The sequence below is a fragment of the Artemia franciscana genome, chromosome 2 (genome assembly GCF_032884065.1).
Source record: "Artemia franciscana chromosome 2, ASM3288406v1, whole genome shotgun sequence".
Taxonomy (NCBI): domain Eukaryota; kingdom Metazoa; phylum Arthropoda; class Branchiopoda; order Anostraca; family Artemiidae; genus Artemia; species Artemia franciscana.
This window is the reverse complement of record NC_088864.1, coordinates 42037749-42057770: the sequence shown is the minus strand read 5'-3', so window position 1 is coordinate 42057770 and position 20022 is coordinate 42037749. Positions and strand designations below refer to the sequence as shown.

The 20022-nt window shown below is 35.6% G+C and overlaps 1 protein-coding gene across 3 annotated transcripts in view; it reads right to left on the bottom strand.

Moving 5' to 3' along the window:
- Window positions 1–20022, bottom strand: part of LOC136041926 (utrophin-like) — a 427919-nt gene that overhangs the window by 388459 nt on the left and 19438 nt on the right. For 2 of the 3 annotated variants that reach the window (XM_065726724.1, XM_065726734.1), the window contains exons 4-7: window positions 18060–18230; window positions 14006–14356; window positions 11240–12073; window positions 8474–8602 (exon numbers count right to left, since the gene is read on the bottom strand). In XM_065726724.1, the coding sequence (XP_065582796.1) occupies window positions 8474–8602; window positions 11240–12073; window positions 14006–14356; window positions 18060–18230 (1485 nt within the window). Of the gene's footprint in view, window positions 1–8473; window positions 8603–11239; window positions 12074–14005; window positions 14357–16358; window positions 16445–18059; window positions 18231–20022 lie in introns of those variants that run through there. The other variant, XM_065726743.1, reaches the window with a different exon arrangement.

Here is a 20022-nt window from a genome sequence, read left to right as displayed (position 1 = left end):
GAGAGCAGATCCGGTCTGGTTATGTCAATCCCATATCTAAGACTTGTGCTTATTTTTCCCACCAAGTTTCATCCCGATCCCTCCACTCTAAGCGTTTTCCAAGATTCCAGGCTCCTCCCCAACTTCTCCTTCACCGGATCCGGTCGGAATTTAAAATATGAGCTCTGAGACACGATATCCTTCTAAACATTAAATTTCATTAAGATCCGATCGCTCATTCGTAAGTTAAAAATACCTCATTTTTTTAATTTTTCAGAATTAACCCTCCTCGCCCAAATCCCCCCAAAGAGAGCGGATCCATTGCGGTTATTTCAATCACGTATCTAGGACTTACGGTTATTTTTGCCACCAAGTTTCATCCCGATCCCTCCACTCTAAGCGTTTTCCAAGATTTTAGGTCTCCTCTCCCAACTCCCCCGATGTCACCGGATCCAGTCGTTATTTAAAATAAGAGCTCTGAGACACGATATCCTTCCAAAAATCAAATTTCATTAAGACCCGATCACTCCTTCGTAAGTTAAAAATACCTAATTTTTTTTAATTTTTCAGAGTTAACCCCCCCCCCCCCAACCCCAACTCCCGCAAAGAGAAAGGATCCGTTCCGGTTAGATCAATCACGTATCTAGGACTTGTGCTTATTTTTCCCACCAAGTTTCATCCCGATCCCTCAACTCTAAGCGCTTTCCGAGATTTTAGGTTCCCCCCTCAATTCCCCCCAATGTCACCGGATCCAGTCGGGATTTTAAATAAGAGCTCTGAGACACGATATTCTTCCAAACTTCAAATTTCATTGAGATCCGATCACACCTTCGTAAGTTAAAATTACCTCATTTTTTTTTTTTCAGAATTACCCCTCCCCTCCCACTCCTCCAAACAGAGCAGATCCGTTCCGGTTATGTCAATCACGCATCCAGGACTTCTGCTTATTTTCCCACCAAGTGTCATCCCGATCCCTCAATTCTAAGCGTTTTCCAAGATTTTAGGTCCCCCCCAGCTCCCCCAATGTCACCGGATCTGGTCGGGATTTAAAATAAGAGCTTTGAGATACGATAACCTTCCAAACATCAAATTTCATTAAAATCCCATCACCCGTTCGTAAGTTAAAAATAATTCATTTTTTCTATTTTTTCCGAATTAACCGACCCCCCACTCCACTCCCCCCCCAGATGGTCAAATTGCGAAAATGACTATTTCTAATTTAATCTGGTCCGGTCCCTGATACGCCTGCCAAATTTCATCGCCCTAGCTTACCTGGAAGTGCCTAAAGTAGCAAAACCGGGACCGACAGACAGACAGACCGACAGAATTTGCGATCGCTATATGTCACTTGGTTAATACCAAGTGTCATAAAAAACCTACAGACTATTTGTTGAGAAGTGCTTGCTTAGTTTCAAGCTTCAGTTACCTGTTATATAACATCACATGACTGTTTTCAAAGCCAAGAATAACAGAGATAAATCCAATTAGTGTATTTTATATCATTATATATATTAATATTACTACTATTCTATATTGTTTTTCAAAAGATAAAGAGATCACCAGAGTTCAAAATAAAAATTCTGTTTGGGAGCAACTGGGGTCACTACTGGCCACATGCCAAATTAGAGCCAACAAGGAATTTAATTACAATTAATCCCCCTTTCCTAACTAATGTCACTGCTTAAATAGCTTTTCTGAGCTATCTTATGTGACCAATTTCCAACTACATGCTTGAAACACAAATATCCCAGTAAGGAAACGATTAAATTTAAATCATTTTTGTCTTACGTTTATGTTCTTACTAAAACAACAGACTTAGTGACGAGTCTACAGCTATTATGGTACCAAAGGGGCCAAGATATTTATATTAGCAGTTTTAAAAGGGATAGATCTATTCATTCATCAATTCCAAATTAGGATATTAAATAAAAATTGTCTAAGATAATAATCTAAACTTGCCTTTAAATAGAGAGCACATTTTAAAAACGTAATTTGATGTATTACCTTGTATGTTAAATATTACCTTGAAAAGTATGTAGTATGTATGATTATAATCTAATATTTTGTTTTTCGTCGAATGAGTCTTGGGTTATGCTTGAATTTTAATTGGTAGCCCTGCATAAAATAATAGTATTTGAAAAGACTGGAGTGTTCTATTTCAGCTGAGGAAACTAATTTCAAGATTTTGATAAAATGTAATTTTGTGTTGAATCAGAGCTCGTCTTAAAATCCACTTCACTATAAAATTCTAACACAAATATTTAGCACCGTTTAGCGGAAATTATGAATTCCCGATTATATTAATTAAATTAATTAATTTCAATAATATAATTACAAAATAAAATATTTTACTATAGTATCGAATCTTATAGTACCTCATATTATTATTTTAACTATATTATTATTATTACCTCAGAACATACTCAGAAAAATGATAAAATTTGAATTAGACAGATCTCTTTTTTCGTTTTTTTTTATTATTTATTTTCAAATAATTTGAAGCACAAATGAAAAGGCAGTTAGATCTAAAAAACTTTTTTATATAGGCTCATTAAAAGCAATAGTTTGATTTATAATCAATATTATTATACTGACATTGCTAAAGTATAAGCAATGTCTTTTTAAGACATGAAAAAAAGTTGAAAAAGTTTTTAAGTTCAGTTCAGAATCGCCAAAGTTATTATGTAAACTGCAAAAATATTTACGGTGCCTGAGCAATAATTTTAATGTTTTAATTCAAACCAGAAAAATACCCAAAAATTTCAAAATTAGTTTTTCTTTTTTTGTTAGATAAAATCCATTCGCTACGTGAACTTTTTTTCATGTCTTAAAAGAAATTTTTTCTTTTAGAAACATTAAAAAACTTTAGCGTAAAGAGCGAGGAGTTGAGAGAAAGAGTCAAATGTTTGACTCTTTCTCTCAACTCTACTTTTTAAAACATAAAAAAACTTTAGCGTAAAGAGCGGGGTGGTGAGTAGGGACCTTTCATATACAGAGTCATTTCTGTTCGTTTTAAGTTTTAAGGTCGCTCCTTACTTTCAGTTAAAAAAACTTGCTTTTTTTTATTTAATTTCTGGGCGTTTTTATGGCACTTGGTATTAACCAAGTGACATATAGCAGTCGCCAATTCTGTCGGTCTGTCGGTCTGTCTGTCGGTCCCGGTTTTGCTACTTTAGGCACTTCCAGGTAAGCTAGGACGATGAAATTTGGCAAGCGTATCAGGGACCGGACCAGATTAAATTAGAAATAATCGTTTTCCCGATTTGACCATCTGGGGGGGAGTGGGGGCCCGGTTAATTCGCAAAAAATAGAAAAAATGAAGTATTTTTAACTTATCAGCGGGTATTTGGATCTTAATGAAATTTGATGTTTGGAATGATATTGTGTCTTAGAGCTCTTATTTTAACTCCCGACCGGATCTGATGACATTGGGGGGAGTCGGAGGGGGAAAACCTAAAGTCCCGGTTTTGCTACTTTAGGCACTTCCAGGTAAGCTAGGACGATGAAATTTGGCAAGCGTATCAGGGACCGGACCAGATTAAATTAGAAATAGTCGTTTTCCCGATTTGACCATCTGGGGGGGGAGTAGGGGCCGGTTAATTCGGAAAAATAGAAAAAATGAAGTATTTTTAACTTATGAGCAGGTGATTGGATCTTAATGAAATTTGATGTTTGGAATGATATTGTGTCTCAGAGCTCTTATTTTAAATCCCGACTGGGTCTGATGACATTGGGGGGAGTTGGAGGGGGGGGACCTAAAATCTTGGAAAACACTTAGAGTAGAGGGATCGGGATGAAACTTGATGGGAAAAATAAGCGCAAGTCCCAGATACATGATTGACATAATCGGAACTTATTTGTTCTCTTTGGGGTAGTTGGGGAGGGGGGGAGTAAGTCTTAAAAATTAGAAAAATGAGGTATTTTCAACTTACGAACGGGTGATCGGATCTCAATGAAATTTGATGTTTAGAAGGATATCGTGTCTTAGAGCTCTTATTTTAAATCCCGACCAGATCTGGTGATGGGGGCGGGGAGTTGGGAGGGGGAACCTAAAACTTGGAAAACACTTAGAGTGGAGGGATCGGGATGAAACATGGTGGGAAAAATAAACACAAGTCCTAGATAGATGATTGACATAAACGGAACGGATCCGCTCTCTTTTGGGTAGTTGGGGGGGGGGGGGGGTAATTCTGAAAAATTAGAAAAAATGAGGTATTTTTAACTTACGAACGGGTGATTGGATCTCCATGAAATTTGATTTTTAGAAGGATATCGTGGCTCAAAGCTCTTATTTTAAATCCTGACCGGATCTGGTGACATTGGGGGAAGTTTCGGGTGGGGAGACCTAAAATGATGGGAAAAGCTTAGATTGGAAGGATTGGGATGAAACTTGGTTGGAAAAATAAGCAAAAGTCTTGCATACGTAATTTACATAATTGGAACGGATCCGCTCAATTGCGGGGGGGGGGGGGTAATTCTGAAAAATAAGAAAAATAACGTATTTTTAACTTACGAAGGAGTGATCGGATCTTCATGAAACTTCATATTTAGAAGGACCTCGTAACTCTGATATCTTATTTTAAATCTCAACCGGATCAAACGTAATTGGGGGGGGGGCAGTTGGGGGGACCGGAAATCTTAGAAAATACTTAAAGCGGTGAGATCAGGATGAAACTGGATGGGAAGAATAGAAACCTGTCTAAGATACGTGACTGACATAACTGGACCGGATCTGCTCTCTTTGGTGGAATTGGGAGGGGGGAGGTAATTTTGAAAATTGAGGTATTTGTAACTTACGAAAGGGTGACCAGATCTTAATGAAATTTGATATTTAGAAGGATCTTGTGCTATAAAGTTTAACTTTAGGTTCTGACCTTCTCACAAGTGCCAAATGAGCTCTTGGCTCTTGGCTCTTCCGACCTCGTACCATATGAGCTCTCGGCTCTTCCGATCTCGTCCAAATGAGCTCTTGGCTCTTCCGACCTCGTACCATATGAGCTCTCGGCACTTCCGACCTCGTCACAAGTGCCATATGAGCTCTTAGCTCTTGTTGAATTATGTTTTGATTTTGCATGTCCGCAGATTAATAATTAAAACGAAATTTGCATATTTATTTTTTTGGCTAAATGGCTTTCTCAAAGTTTTGATCGAATGATTTTGAGAAAGAAGGAGCGGGGGAGGAGGCCTAGTTGCCCTCCAAATTTTGGGTTACTTAAAAACACAACTAGAACTTTTGATTTTTTACGAACGTTTTTATACATAACTTACGAATTAGCTTCCGTAACGAACGTCTATATTTGTATGTTTTACTAGCTGTTGGGGTGGCGCTTCGCGCCACCCCAACACCTAGTTGATGGGGGCGCTTCCCCCCCCCTCAAGCCCCCCCGCGCGCGTAAGTCGTTACGCGCCATATTAGTTACGCGCCATTGTAGTTGTGTCCCTGTGTCCCACCTGTGAATATAGATATATATATATATATATATATATATATATATATATATATATATATATATATATATATATATATATATATATATATATATATATATATATATTTTAACTACGTAAAACTTGCGAATATACAACATTCTTTGCTGTCCCATTGTCTGTCCATATAAATAGATTGTCAGGTTTACCAACTCTTGAACATGCAACATAATAATTGTCCATGGGAAAACAATCCGTATTCAGATCTATACAGCATTTTTCTAACGATTGCCCTTGAGCTTTGTTGATGGTGATTGCTAATCGAACATTCCCTGTGTCCCCGTCGTCATTTATATATCCCCCTGTGCCCCCGGCGTCCCCGTTGTAGTTGTGTCCCTGTGTCCTGGTCGTCATTTATATTCCCTGTGTCCCGGTCGTCATTTGTGTCCCGGTATCCCAGTCTGTAATTTCTCTTTGAGTGTCCCGGTCGTCATTTATATTCCCTCTGTCCCGGTGTCCCGGTCGTCATTTGTGTCCCGGTCTGTAATTTCTCTTTGAGTGTCCCGGTCGTCATTTATATTCCCTGCGTCCCGGTCGTCATTTCTGTCGCGGTGTTCCGGTCTGTAGTGTCATCTTATAATGACGTCATATACAAAGCCTTATATACTTATAATGACGTCAAATGCGAACCCACAAACAAACAAACATGCATATATACAACTTATTTTTATATATATATAGATACAGTTTCTTATTTAGTTTTTTTTCTTTTTTAGTTTTTTCTTTTCTTAGTTTTTCTTTTTTTTAGTTTCTTCTTTTTATTGATTTGTTTTCTTCAATTTGTCAATGTTCATTCTAACATTGACACTTGGAAAAATCTTTACGTGCCAAGCATGCTAAAGCTCCAACAATTTATAATAAACCTCAAAATTTTGGGTATCTGTTTTAAGGTTTTCGAATTACTTTAATCTATTGTCAAAATATATTGAAATATTTGTGCAATTCCCAGTTTTTTTTAGTTGTTTCTTTTTTTTAGTTTTTTCGCTTTTATTTGTTTTTTTTTGTCTTAGTTTTTTCTTTTTAGTTTTTTTTAGTTTTTTACCTTTTTTCTTTTTTCAGTTTTCTTTTTCTTCTTTATTTTTCAGCGTCACTATGAAATACATATCGCCGAACTTTTGTTTTTTTTAACTAAAATCTGGTAGGCATTGGTGACCTTATCCAAGTCAAAATCCCAAACCCAATCATCATCGCTATCATTTTCAGTTTTGATACGTTTTGACTCTCGCTCTCCAGGTGGATTTTCATCTAACTGCGCGGTTTTGCGTTCTTTAGCCGCAAGCCTTTTGGCATTAACCCTTTGAGCAGATTCCTCGGCTGTTTCTTCTGCCATTGTAGGATTTATACTAAAATTTCTCTTTGAATTAACTATATGAGCATATTCCTCGGCCGTTTCTTCTGTCATTTTAAGATCTATACTAAAAATTCCTCTTCACGTGCCAAGCTTGCTAAAGCTCAACAATTTATAATAAACCTAAAAATTTTAAGTATCTGTTTTAAGGTTTTCGAATTACTGTAATCTATTGTCAAAATATTTCGAAATATTTAAGCAATTCCCAGTTTTTTCATTTTAGTTTGTTTTCTTTTTCTTCTTTATTTTTCAGACGTCATATGCAAACCCTCAACACAAAAATACATACAACTTATTTTTATATATATAGAAGATATAATCTGGCATAAGAGACATAGTGTAACAGACATAACCCACGGACAACTTATTTATATATGTATATAGATTACGTATATGAGGGGGTTCACCCCCTAGTCAGTACCTCTCTCTTTACACTAAAGCTTAAATTTTGTCTCAATTCTTTAAGAATCACACCTGAAACACAAAGGCCGTAGAATAATTAGTTGAAATTACTAAAAATACTTAAGCGTAAAGAGCGAGGTATTAGGAGAAGGGTGAACCCCTCATATGCGTAATAATGTCTGTTCGTTTTAAGTTTTAATGCTGCTCCTTACTTTCAGTTGAAAAAACTTCTTCATATTTATTTTTTCATTGTTTTTTTTTTCAAAGTAATGCTAGAAAATCCTGCGCCCCCTTCATGGAGATTTTCTTCCCCCATGACAAATTTCTTCATGGAAAGTTCCCCCCATATGACCCCCTCCCCTCAACCCCTCCCCACCAACCAAAAAATGCCCCAGAAAACGTCTGTACACTTTCCAATAACCATTACTATATGTAAGCACTGGTCAAAGTTTGTAACTTGTAGCCCCTCCCACGAAGACTGTGGGGAAGCAAGTCGTCCCCAAAGACATATTTATAAGGTTTGTCGACTATGCTGAATAAAATGGCTATCTCAGATTTTTGATCCGATGACTTTGGGAAAAAATTGGCGTGGGAGGGGGCCTAGGTGCCCTCCAATTTTTTGGTCACTTAAAAAGGGAACTAGAACTTTTAATTTCCGTTAGAATGAGCCCTCTTGCAAAATTCTAGGATCACTGGGTCGTTACGATCACCCCTGGAAAAAAAACAAAACAAACAAATAAATAAACATGCACCCGTGATCTGTCTTCTGGCAAAAAATACAAAATTCCACATTTTTGTAGATAGGAGCTTGAAACTTCTACAGTAGGGTTCTCTGATGCGCTGAATCTGATAATGTGGTTTTCGTTAAGATTCTATTACTTTTAGGTGGTGTTTCCCCCTATTTTCTGAAATAAGGCAAATTTTCTCGGGGCTCAACTTTTGATGGGTTTTTACGATGCTTTTGATGTAACTATTGGTATCAAAATTCCGTTTTTTTAGTTTTGGTTACTATTGAGCCGGGTCGCTCCTTACTACAGTTCATTACCACGAACTGTTTGATTATACATTTATTATCTTAGTGTTTTAAAAATTTCTCCACTTTTGTGGTTTTCCAATATAACAGTTAAATTAAGCGTCAACTAATGACAAAACTTATGGATATTCTTTGTCTTTCAAACTTGTGACTTTTCAGTATAATAGCGCTAATTTAAATCATAAAGTTAATTTAAACGCAACAAAATAAAGGATAATACAAACTTTAGAAGGAAGGTCTTCTTTGGGCTGTTTTCCTTGAAAAAGTAACTGCAATGCTTGGCTTAACTTTTGAATAAGACCGTCAAGGCGAAGGAGCTCGGAAACAAGGGTTTTCACTTCTTTCTCCAAGTCCTAGATAAAAAGTCAATAATATGTACATATTCAAGCAAAGAAGAAACCAGTCTGGGAAAAAGTTTATTTGTTACAATAGACAATGTTTTTTTACATTTGGCATGAAAGTTTTCCTTACAACACTTCCATATATATATGGCTTTTTCTTAGTTGGAATAGTAAGACAGAATTCTCAGTATGGCACCATATGCAAGATCCGATGAAATTTCAAATATCCGATGAAACTTACTTTGGATTCACTTATGACGTCATATGTGATTTCGACCTACGATTATGACGTCATCCATCAAGTTTGTACATGAAAGTGCAGATTTTCGTAAAAATGATTATATTTAAAAAAAAATATTTTTTGTAAATTACAAAAGGCGTTAGATGTGGCAATTTCCATTAAAATAAGCCATTAAACAGCTCTCTACGATGTTCCAGTGCCCCGCTATCTGAGGAAAAGAAAAAACAAATGCCGTATGTGCAGAATATCGTGGTTGCAGCCATTTTTCTTGATTTTCAAACCAATATATTTTCCATATTATTCAAGCCAAGGGACAGTTAGTTTCCTATACAGAGGTATTGAACAAGGCAGTTCTAATAATGTACTTCTTTTTTTTTTTTTCTGGCTCTAGTTTTACAAGTTATGGGCTATTTTGTTTTTTACTCTAGGACATGATAGTCTCTTACTAGGTTGCTAGCTGCCGCTGCAACCCGGATGAGAACTGAACATCATATTACAGTCAGACCAGTACGCCAAAGAGAAGGGCCGTCTTTGGACCTCTTTCCGTAGAACCAGCCTTTCCCCTCCCAAAAATAGGATGATTTTAATGATTTGTACGACAACCTATACGTTTTCGATGTAATTCATCTATATTCAGTCCTTTTTCCAACGTCCCTTAACAAAATTCTACGTACGTGTATGCCAAGGCCAGGCAAACCTCTGGTTACCAAGAAAGAAAATGTGTTGACAAGCTTCCAACGAGTATGGAATTATTTTTTTTGAAAAGGACTTAGAAGCATCTGAAAATAAAACTATGTTGTCTGCTGTTCCGTACAATCCTAATCTCGTTTTCGTCAATCTAAAGGGTGGAACACTCTCCTAAGCCACGTGTCAAAACTCTTTTCCTTCGTTAAATCTTTTAACCAATATTTGTTTAACGTTGTTTAAAAGGTGTCAACAAAAATATCAGTAAAAAAACATAACTTGTCGACAAAAATAACTTACTAATGTCAAAGATATTAAGCTAGATTGTCCAGCCAAATACAATGACTATGGCCAGCTTGATCTTTCAACATAATTAAATTGGCGTTTAAATTCACATAGGCTGTGGATTCATAGGCTTTTAGACAGGAAGTTTCAAGCAATGTTTTTAACGGGACTTGTGCCAAGCCCACCTAAGGCTTTTTTAATTTTTTAATTATCCGCTAGAAAACTAGAAACTAGAAAAATAGAAACATACCAGAAAGGGACACACTACCAGATAAAACTTATAATACCAAAAATAACCTGGGTTAATTTAACATTGCAAGGACTAAAGAAGACGATGCCTTTCCTTTGCTGAGGCAGAATTTGTTGTCGGAGGCCGGCATTGCAAAGGGGATTTTTTCTCAAATAATATTGTTCCAGCTTATTTATCACTGGATCTCATATCCCACTTATTTTGATCTCACCAACGTCTCTGTTAAGAGCATGCCAAAAAAATCCGACGAGAAAAACGAACCAATTCGGCCTGAACAAAGTCTCGACGGCAGCCATGTTCGTCTTACGAATTTTTTACAATATTAGATTGACGAAGGCTATTTAGTGTTTATTAATCCTATTATCTAGGTACGTTTTGACTCCCTGGTTGACGGACAGCTCAAAACATAAACATGACTTAGAATGATGTTGCAAGGTCCCGCTGAAATGACTGCTCGAAAAACCATCTGAAAGCCAGAATACCCATATTTCCATATCTTCATATCTTACCACAATTTTCAATTTGCTGGCAAAAGGTTAATGAACAAAGTCAGACACGCCCCCCCCCCCACCTGGAAGCTAAATCTTCATGCACCCACAATCTTCATGAATAAAATAAGGAAATTTTCAACACCCAAAAAAGGAACTATGTGAGATTTTGTTTTAGTTTTTTGGGCTTAAAGTTTTGAAAGGTTTACGGAGTAGGTAAAATATTGAATAAACATCAGACTCATTACTGGTAGCTATAATTAATAGTAAAAAAAAAGAAGAAGATAGTACAAAAAAATAGCATCATCTGCGCAGTTGCAATTACATATTTGCCATTATTTTTATAGCTTTTCGTTCGTTTCTTTCTTTGTTCTTTTTTTAATTGTATGAGTGTTTTATAGCGATATTCTTTTTTTTTAATTTCAGCATTTTAGGACTTAAAAACAAATAATACGATTTAGATCATCAACCACAAATTAGTCTCGCAAATTACAATGATCTTTTAAGATTACAAAAGAATGGAAAGTCATTGTGATATCTAAAAATATCTTTTTGTCTGTTTTTCTTCGCAAAACCATTGTCTTCTCTATCCTTTAACTTATACTACTGGTCAATAATTAGGACCAGTTTTCTTACGTGATGTTTCTCAACTCCATATTTTATAAGTTCAAATATTAAGTTAGTTTCAAAAAGGTACGCACCAAAAGCTTTTCCTCCTGTTCATATTGCACATCAATGTTTGCTTCTAACATTTTTAGGGCCTGTTCTGAAGTTTGAACTCGTTCTTTGGTTCTCATTAGGATATCCTTGACTTCACTATGAGCTTGCATTATTCCCTCTACATTTGGCCATCGCTCCCTCGACCATCGACATACGTGAATCCATCTTTCCCCAAGAGCATTCAATTCATCTTCTAAATGAGCCCCAGCGTCAGGTTCTTTATCATCAACCACAACAATAAGCTTAGAGAGATCTTCTACTTCAGTTTGCTTTTCATCTAAGAACTCTTTCAGCTTGGTATGGTATCCAAGATACTTTTCCAGAACAGATATATCTTGTGGCATATTTCCAAGTCTAGATATCTGATCTTCACAATCTCTAAGCCAATCTCTGAACGTTATTAGCTTGGACTTCTGCATTTCCATAATGGATTTATGTATGATGGATTGGCGGTTCATCGCCTTTAGTCGAAGACTTTCCCATCTGTCTGTCAGCATTTTCATCTGCAGAGTAACATCAGCAAATTCTTCGGTGGGCATTGTAGTATTCCTTAGCAGGCGGTGGCCTTCCTGTATTGCTTCTCCAATAGATCCCTGTTGTTGGGTCAACTCAATAAGAAACTGTTCAAGCTCATGAAATTGATTTTTCAAATTTTTCAAGTCAGTTGCAACTGGTGCCATCGCTTCAATTTTGTCTCCCGAAGCAAGAAGCCAAACGAGGACCTCTTCAAGAAGGACGTGGTAAGAGGCTAAATCTGAATTGGAAGTAGGTGGTTCTTCTGGCTGAGGTAGTTCCATTCCTTCATGTGGTAGAGCCTATTGAAAAAAAAAATGTTGGTTCGAACATTTAAAACGAACGTTCTTTCTGGTAATTTATATAACAACAATTATTTATGACAAGTTACAAAAAACAAAACAAAGAAGAACCCAATTCCTGCAAGAGACAAAAAAGTTAGAACATGCAGAATATGTAGAGTTTACAGCTACAATATGAACGGGCAATGAAACAGAAACTAATACTTATTAATGGGTATAATGGGAAGGGAGGGTTACTTCCCTCCATTATATGGTATTTTATTTGAGATAACTTGTTTCAAATAATAAAGCAGGTCAGGAGATTTCTTAATTTTAAAGGTTCCGAGGCTTCAATGAAATGGGAGAAAATGTCTGGTATTTGTCATTAGAATAAATGAGAATTTTAAACCAAGGACTATTTTGTGTATTGTTCCATTATTAAGCAAAAACAGTATGTAAATATGGCAGGGGATATTCATTGTTAAGAAACTGGAGGCACGCAATAATTTAAAGAAGATGAAAATATTTTGTCTTCATTAAAAATAATTGTAATAAACAATTAACTTTATTAAACACTTTTATTTAACTCCGTCTGTTACATCAAAGGTCGAAATCTAACCTTGTCCAAATTAGAATCAATATTTCGCATACTTCCGTGGTCTGACACAGCTGAAATCTTATCAAAATCGAAATAAGTAAATTTCCTTCCACAAAGAGATAAAACAACAAAAATACGATATACTGGTGCAGTCTACTGAACATTCAATTCATTAATTTTAATTGAGACTCTATTTATCTCAACTTTCACAAGCTTCCGCCCTGAATGACAACCTGTTACGATCGCTAGTTAAGATTTATGCGCTTAAAAATTGCTTTCATTTTTGTAGCCTTTTAAAAAGAAGTGCAGGGTCTGAAACTACCAAATTAAATGGAAGATGCTTTTTGATTAAATTAAACTATTAAAATAAACCTAGTACGCCATAACTTGCAGTAAAGAATGTTGATTAACTTGAGGAAAAACTAAAAATAATTATCTGGATGAAATTCAACCCGTTAATTAACACTCGCAACATTACCTAAGCGTAGCAACTTTGTTTTAGTGGCGAATATTACAATAGGTCAGATATAAACTAACTTTAAGTTGAAGAGCGTTGTAAGCAGTTTGACATTATTATCCCAAACCAGTAAATCAACTATTATTTAAAATTCTCATAGAAAAGGCAATTCGTTTATAACAACTAGTATTTCAAAATAAAACATCTTAAATTAGTGAAACTACTGTTAAAGTAGTCAAAATAATCCCCATCTCCACCCTTCCCCTTTTTGGTGCGTACCAAGTTGCCGTGATCTAGCATTTTACTCAATTTTATAAAAAGACTAAAAACATTAACTGTGGAAAGAGTGCTTGCCAGAATTTATCAGAGCTTCCCAAAGGGAAGGTTTCCTTTCAGCTAAAATAATGTGGAGGATTTGAGTATTTACTGTACAAAACTGTTCTGCTAAAAGAAACATCAATGCCTATTGGCTTTCATTACGATACTCTTCTAACTATATTTCTAAGTTCAGATCAACGATCCAAAGTCCACACACACAGTTTCTACTATTTCAGTTTTCACTTCAATGTGGTAATATATGCGGTAATAGCTCATGCTGAATCAGTTGGTAAATTCTGAGAACCAATACACGTCGCCTTTTTATTTATCCTGATTAGAGACAAATCACTTAATACACCACCCCTTTCTTTGTAACAAAAAAATTCAAGCTGCAATCGCTTAGAACCTGAATTTCGCGCTTGATGTGCTTTGATTTCAAAAACCCAAGCTAAAAGCAAAAAAAAATCGGCTTCAGCAACTAGTAGGGAGATAAATAAAATAAATGAAAGATACATGATTCTTTAACTTTCGAACTATTTTCCGAAAGAATTGGCTTAACAATAGTACTTTTAAAACCAACCTGAAAAAGGCACAGAACATAAATGAGAATCGATTTCTTGTCTGGGCTGCTATTATTCACATCTTCGGGATCAAGCAGTCTTTCAATTTTAAGATGATTTTTCGCAGTTCGAAATGCATGTTCGAGTCGAGCGTTAGGATGTCTTTTTGATACAAAATCCCAATCGAATAAATTGGGTCTCCAACGGTGAATAACAGCATTAAAAGCCAAGCCGTCCGACCAAGAGCTAGTGAAATTGTTGATTCCAACACCTTCGTAGTCTTTGACCGAATATCGACACCATGCGAGAAGCGTTTTTTCTAAATTACTCATTTGAAGATCTGCCATCATCGGCTTTAATTTTTCATGTACCTGTAAGCAAAGGAAGAATGAAGCTTAAAAAAACGTTTTGGAGAAATGGCGGGTTTTCAGTTACTTTTGTTTAGTGTACGAATTGTTTACAAATCTTGTATCCAAAAAAGGAACAAAACTCGCAACTATTAAAAAAACATAAACATTTCTAACCAGTAATTTTATGAAGCTTTTTAGATTTCTCTTGTCATACAGCAAAACAGAAAATTGCAATTAGCAAAACATCGAGTTTCTCTGCATTGATCACGACACTTTCTTAAATTAAGAGTTCCGTTTATAGGCGTCAGCCCCTGTCCCCCTACAACCTATGGGTATTAATAAAAAGTGGTATCTACGCATTAATAAAAAGCAAAGAAAGCGAAAAAATTCACAGATCAGGGATTGTTAAACTTATTATAAAAAATTTACAAAGAAAAAATGGGGAAACAAATAAATTGCAACCAAATTAAGATTTCTTCTTTTATTAGACAAAATCTGCAAAAGCTCTTGTTCCTTTTACCTAAAAACGATTCGTATATTATTATATGACATAGGTTTTTAATAAAATATTACGGTGATCGCATACCCCTGGAAAATACAAAATGCAATCAAAATCCAATCATTCCCGATTGATTAAGCCCATTCCTTTACTGATTAATGCCACGCGTATTGACTTTAAATACCTCAACACCTGCCTCATAAAAAGTTCGCCTCTCACTCCATATGATGCGAACAAATTTCTACAATGAAACAAATAACAGAAGGGCAAATGAATTTTATGGACTTTGTTTCATTGTCTATTTTGAATCCAGAGCAGTTTTTGATTCTATCGACGAAACATGTGGGACTCCACATGAGCCATTCCTTTCCTGTGGGACAGGAGTCCTGTGGGACTCCTGTCCCACAGGAGCCATTCCTTACTAATACTCAACTATGCATTCAGATACAGAGTTAAGTCTGCCTAAATGGCCAACAGAGCCCCTTCTTCTTGATCAGGACATAAAAAGGGCTACTCTGGGGAGAATAGCTGTATCACAACTCTTTAATTGTGCAACTGATCTCATCTTGTCATTCACAACATAGATATTGACTATCAGTCACGAGATTGGGGACAGAGTCGGGAATCGTGACCATCTGTCACTTCACACATAGCTTAGAACTTCTCAACAGCTATAAACTGCAGCTTCTCCTAGCCCTAAGTTCTCTGTCCGATGGAGCCAATAAAAGTGGCATATTAATAAAGTAGAAGAAGGTCAAAATCATGAAAGCCAAGCCAGCCAATGTGGATGACATGTCGAATTAATTTGGTCATCGAAGAAAATAAATTCAAAGGTTAGTCATTTCACCTATCCTGGCTCTGTTGATCGCTCCACCAGCCCCAAAGTTCCTGCCCGTTCAGTCAATACCCTAATGTTCTTAGACGATCCATCACCGTCTGGAATAGATCGACCATAAGACGAGTGGCCAAAAATGGGAGTCTGCAGGCTTCATTTCATTATATCATGTGTAAATTTTGCCTGCGAATGCAACAAACTCAACATCTTCCAAATTAATGGCTCCATTAAACAAGGTATATTCTTAAAGTTTCTCAATTAGGTGTGTGTCAATGATACTATTCTTTGACTGCGGCACAGGATAGCATCCCAGCTTTACACCAATCCTGTTTAAAGCTTCTTCTTTGGTGCACTTCCCAAAAAAAAAGCAAAAGATATTAGACAGTCTGAGTGTGAGGACAACATATAAATAAGGTCATATTGCTTAGAGCTCCAAAATTAGAGCTGGACGGTATTTGCTGGACGAATTGGTGAATGCCAATTTTTAAAACCCAAACCTGACTCTATCTTAGGTTTCGTGCTTTTAAACTCAATTGCCTTGCTTTGAATTCATTAATGCATAATATTTACTTTAAAAATACAGCAAACAATTACATCAAAACTATCCTAATACCAAAAATTAGGAGTCACGATGTCAGATTGAAAGTTTTGTCCATAATATAATTTCAATTACAAAAGAAGATCCCAACCTTTTAGGGTTATCTTTGTCATAATTATCCTTTTCCTCACTACAAAGTTTTATATGGATAGAAGACTAGTCATTTGATACACGTCATTTGATTCAACCTTCTAAACACGAACCTGAAATTCTGTTTAATTTGAAGACGAAAGGAAACCCTAAATATAAATAATTAGCTCAAGTAGCAAAACTGACTCATCCCACCTACGAACCACATGCATCTAAGAGGCGTTTATGACAATCTGCGGAATCTCAAAGACAGTCATACACATTTACTAAAGAAAACATACGACGTTCATTTTAATTGCTAAACCATGTACACCAGAAAGAGGAAATGCGTAAATAAAAATAACACAAAATATAAATAATAAAAATGTGTATTATAATTATATGCAACACCAGTGAAAACAGTACAAAGAAAAAATAAGATTAAAAACTTTTTTTTTCGGGAGAACTTTTTTTCAGTTTACCTTTCCAGGATCTCAGAAGGCTCTCTAGCATATATCCCACCTTCTATTACCACAACCATGAGATCAAATTTCTTTGATACAACATTTCATACATTAAGCCACGCCACTTAAATTTCACCAGTTAGTTTTTTGGTTATTTTAAGGAAAAGTTTTTCTCATGTGAATTTTGTACGTATTCGTACCCTGAATAATTTTGAAAAACTACATGCCAAGGGATTCCTCAAAACATGCATTAAAATTCTGAAGGACTGAACTTCACTTTTCTAAAAATTAATTTATACATGATTAAAATTTTCTAAGAAAAGCTAAATAGCCTTAAAGGAAACTTAACCCTGTTTGTTGGCCATTTAGTAATAATCCGATCCAACTTTGACATCAATATAGTGTTTGATACCAGAACTGATCTTGACCCAACTATTCATAAAAAGTAAAAGCACAACAGGAAACGACACATTCCAAATTACGATACAAGCCACTAATCCTTGGCGCTGAAATTTTAACCACGATTATATTACAGAGTTAATGCGAAATGCAGTTGACAGGATTTTCCCGAAAGATTAGTACAGGGACTCCTTCAACATTAAATTTACATGATTTTGGTCCATGTAAATGATTTTGGTCCATGTGTTCCAACGACCTTTACAATTTGAGGGGTTTACGAGATGTGTAAGGGGGTAAGAGTATAGCATTGTGTGCAGACATAGGATCAAAGCAAAAATGTCAGATTTATATATATATATATATATATATATATATATATATATATATATATATATATATATATATATATATATATATATATATATTTATATATATATATATATATATATATATATGATATATGGAATCTTATATGCAATGGGGCTATAGCATATGCTTACAGGGTATTTTATCTTACATTTACATGATAGCAGAAACGAAATGTTTCTGATATCCTAATCTTTTCTTCGAAGTACGTTTAAAATATGAGAAAAGCCAAAAAAAAAAAATCGTGAGGTTGGTTTTGGCACGCCTGAGTCCACAGTAAGCCAATCGTTACTGTCCGGATCAACCACCCGTATGGATCAAAATTTTAAAATATCATACAATGGTCACATAAATGTACCCTCTGAACAGAGCAAAATATTGAGGATAAATAAAACACTGTAATAAATAACCACACATTATCCAGCATGCCAAGGAACAAAGATGAAATCAATCTCAAAAAAATAAATAAGTAGAATTAAGAAAAAAGACTGCACCTGCCAGTGGAGAATGATACTCCAAACAAGTCCAAGAGTGATTTTCGGATTTCCGTCGGCGATTTCTTCGGGCGAAATGTTGACAAGTCGCACGTTCTGGTGCTCCAAAATAGCCAGTGCCTTGCTTACATTATTTATGTGATGGACTCGCAGCAAACCTCGCTCTGGTCTCTGCAAAACATATTAGAATGATAACCAAATGTTATATTCACAGCTTAGAAAGAATTTCGTCATATTTTGCCATTGAAGTGACATAATAAAGAAAACTGATAAATATCAAAATGACTAAAAGTGTATATAACTCATAGCTATTTCAAAGTTTCAGCCATATCATAGTCTTATCCTATGCTTTTGTTCTAGTTGATTATTTTTGTTTTATATTTGGTCTCTTTTTTCCTTGTAATTCATTATTCCACTTTTGTCTTGTTGTTCATAGTAGGTTCAAAATAAATTACTAATTATTATCATTATGCTCCCGAGTATTTATGTCTATTTTTCAGGGTCAAACCATACACGGCTAAAATTCTACAGATTCAACAGATGTTTTAACGGGGTAACATGTTCGGGGAGTCAGTTCCAGGTGGACATGCAGTATCGGTGAAATCCTATTTCTATTACTTTTGTATACGGACAACATCCCCCAGACACTGAGGGATTGTGTCAACCCCAAAAGCATTGTTCCGTCATAATTGGACTAATTTCTCTTTAGCAGATAGCAATTTCAATATTTCTATCAATTACTTTTGGAAAAACAGGACGTGGGGGAACCCTCCAATCATATTTACTCTTTAAAAGGGCACTAGAACTTCAGATCTTTCTTTAATTAGGCAGTACAATTACCTACGACATGTATGCATGTATGTATTTTTTCTCGAAACCGGTATTTTTTTAAAAATTGGCGCCCTGGGATTTTCTAGCCTAAACAAACGATCTAGATAGGTGACTATCTTTAGAAAATTCGTTAAAAACCTCAATTTGGAAAATAAATCCCGTGAGTAACGTCATGTTTATGAGCAAATTACAAAAGAATACTTTAGATCTCCCCCGCTAGCAGTGATCGTAGTTTTTGGTATCTATGACGCATACAACGTTACAAAAGGAACATAGCTAATTATAAAACCGTATACACTTCTTATAGCAGTGTCTCTGATTTGCAACCCCTTAATGCAGACTCCTGGTAGAATCGGAATTTGAAAATATTTACACTATCTTTATAGCTTGCAAAAACCAGACAGAACAAGGGATGCTGTTTGACAGTAATCTATATTATAGATTACTATAGCAATATAGTAATATTTATACTATAGTATAATATTTATACTATAGTAATACATAATATATATTATAGTAATATTATATAGCAAAGTGCAATCTATGATCTAAAACAGTCTTGTCATATCTCAAATTGGCGTTACCTATACGTTTTCCTACCATTTCTTGAAAACTATGTGAGCCATGACCCCTCGGCTCACACTAAATGAAGTCCTTGGCTAGAATACTACAAGAATAATACTAGAATACTAGAATAATACAAGAATACTACTCTAAAACCAAATAGAACAAGTTTTTTTTCAAACAGTTCGTGGTAACGAACTGTAGTAAGGAGCGACCCGGCTCAATAGTAACCAAAACTCTAAAAAACAGAATTTTGATACCAATAGTTACATCAAAAGAATCGCATTTTAATGCTGATTTTAAATAAATGAGTTTCATAAAGTTTCGAACGTAAATGAAAAGTTCTAGTGCCCTTTTAAGTGACCGAAAAAATCGGAGGACACCTAGGCCCCCTCCCACGCTCATTTTTTCCCAAAGTAGTCGGATCAAAATTCTGAGATAGCCATTTTATTCAGCATAGTCGAAAAACCTTATAACTATGTCTTTGGGGACGACTTACTCCCCCACAGTCCCCGTGGGAGGGGCTGCAAGTTGCAAATTTTGACCAGTGTTTGCATATATCAATAGT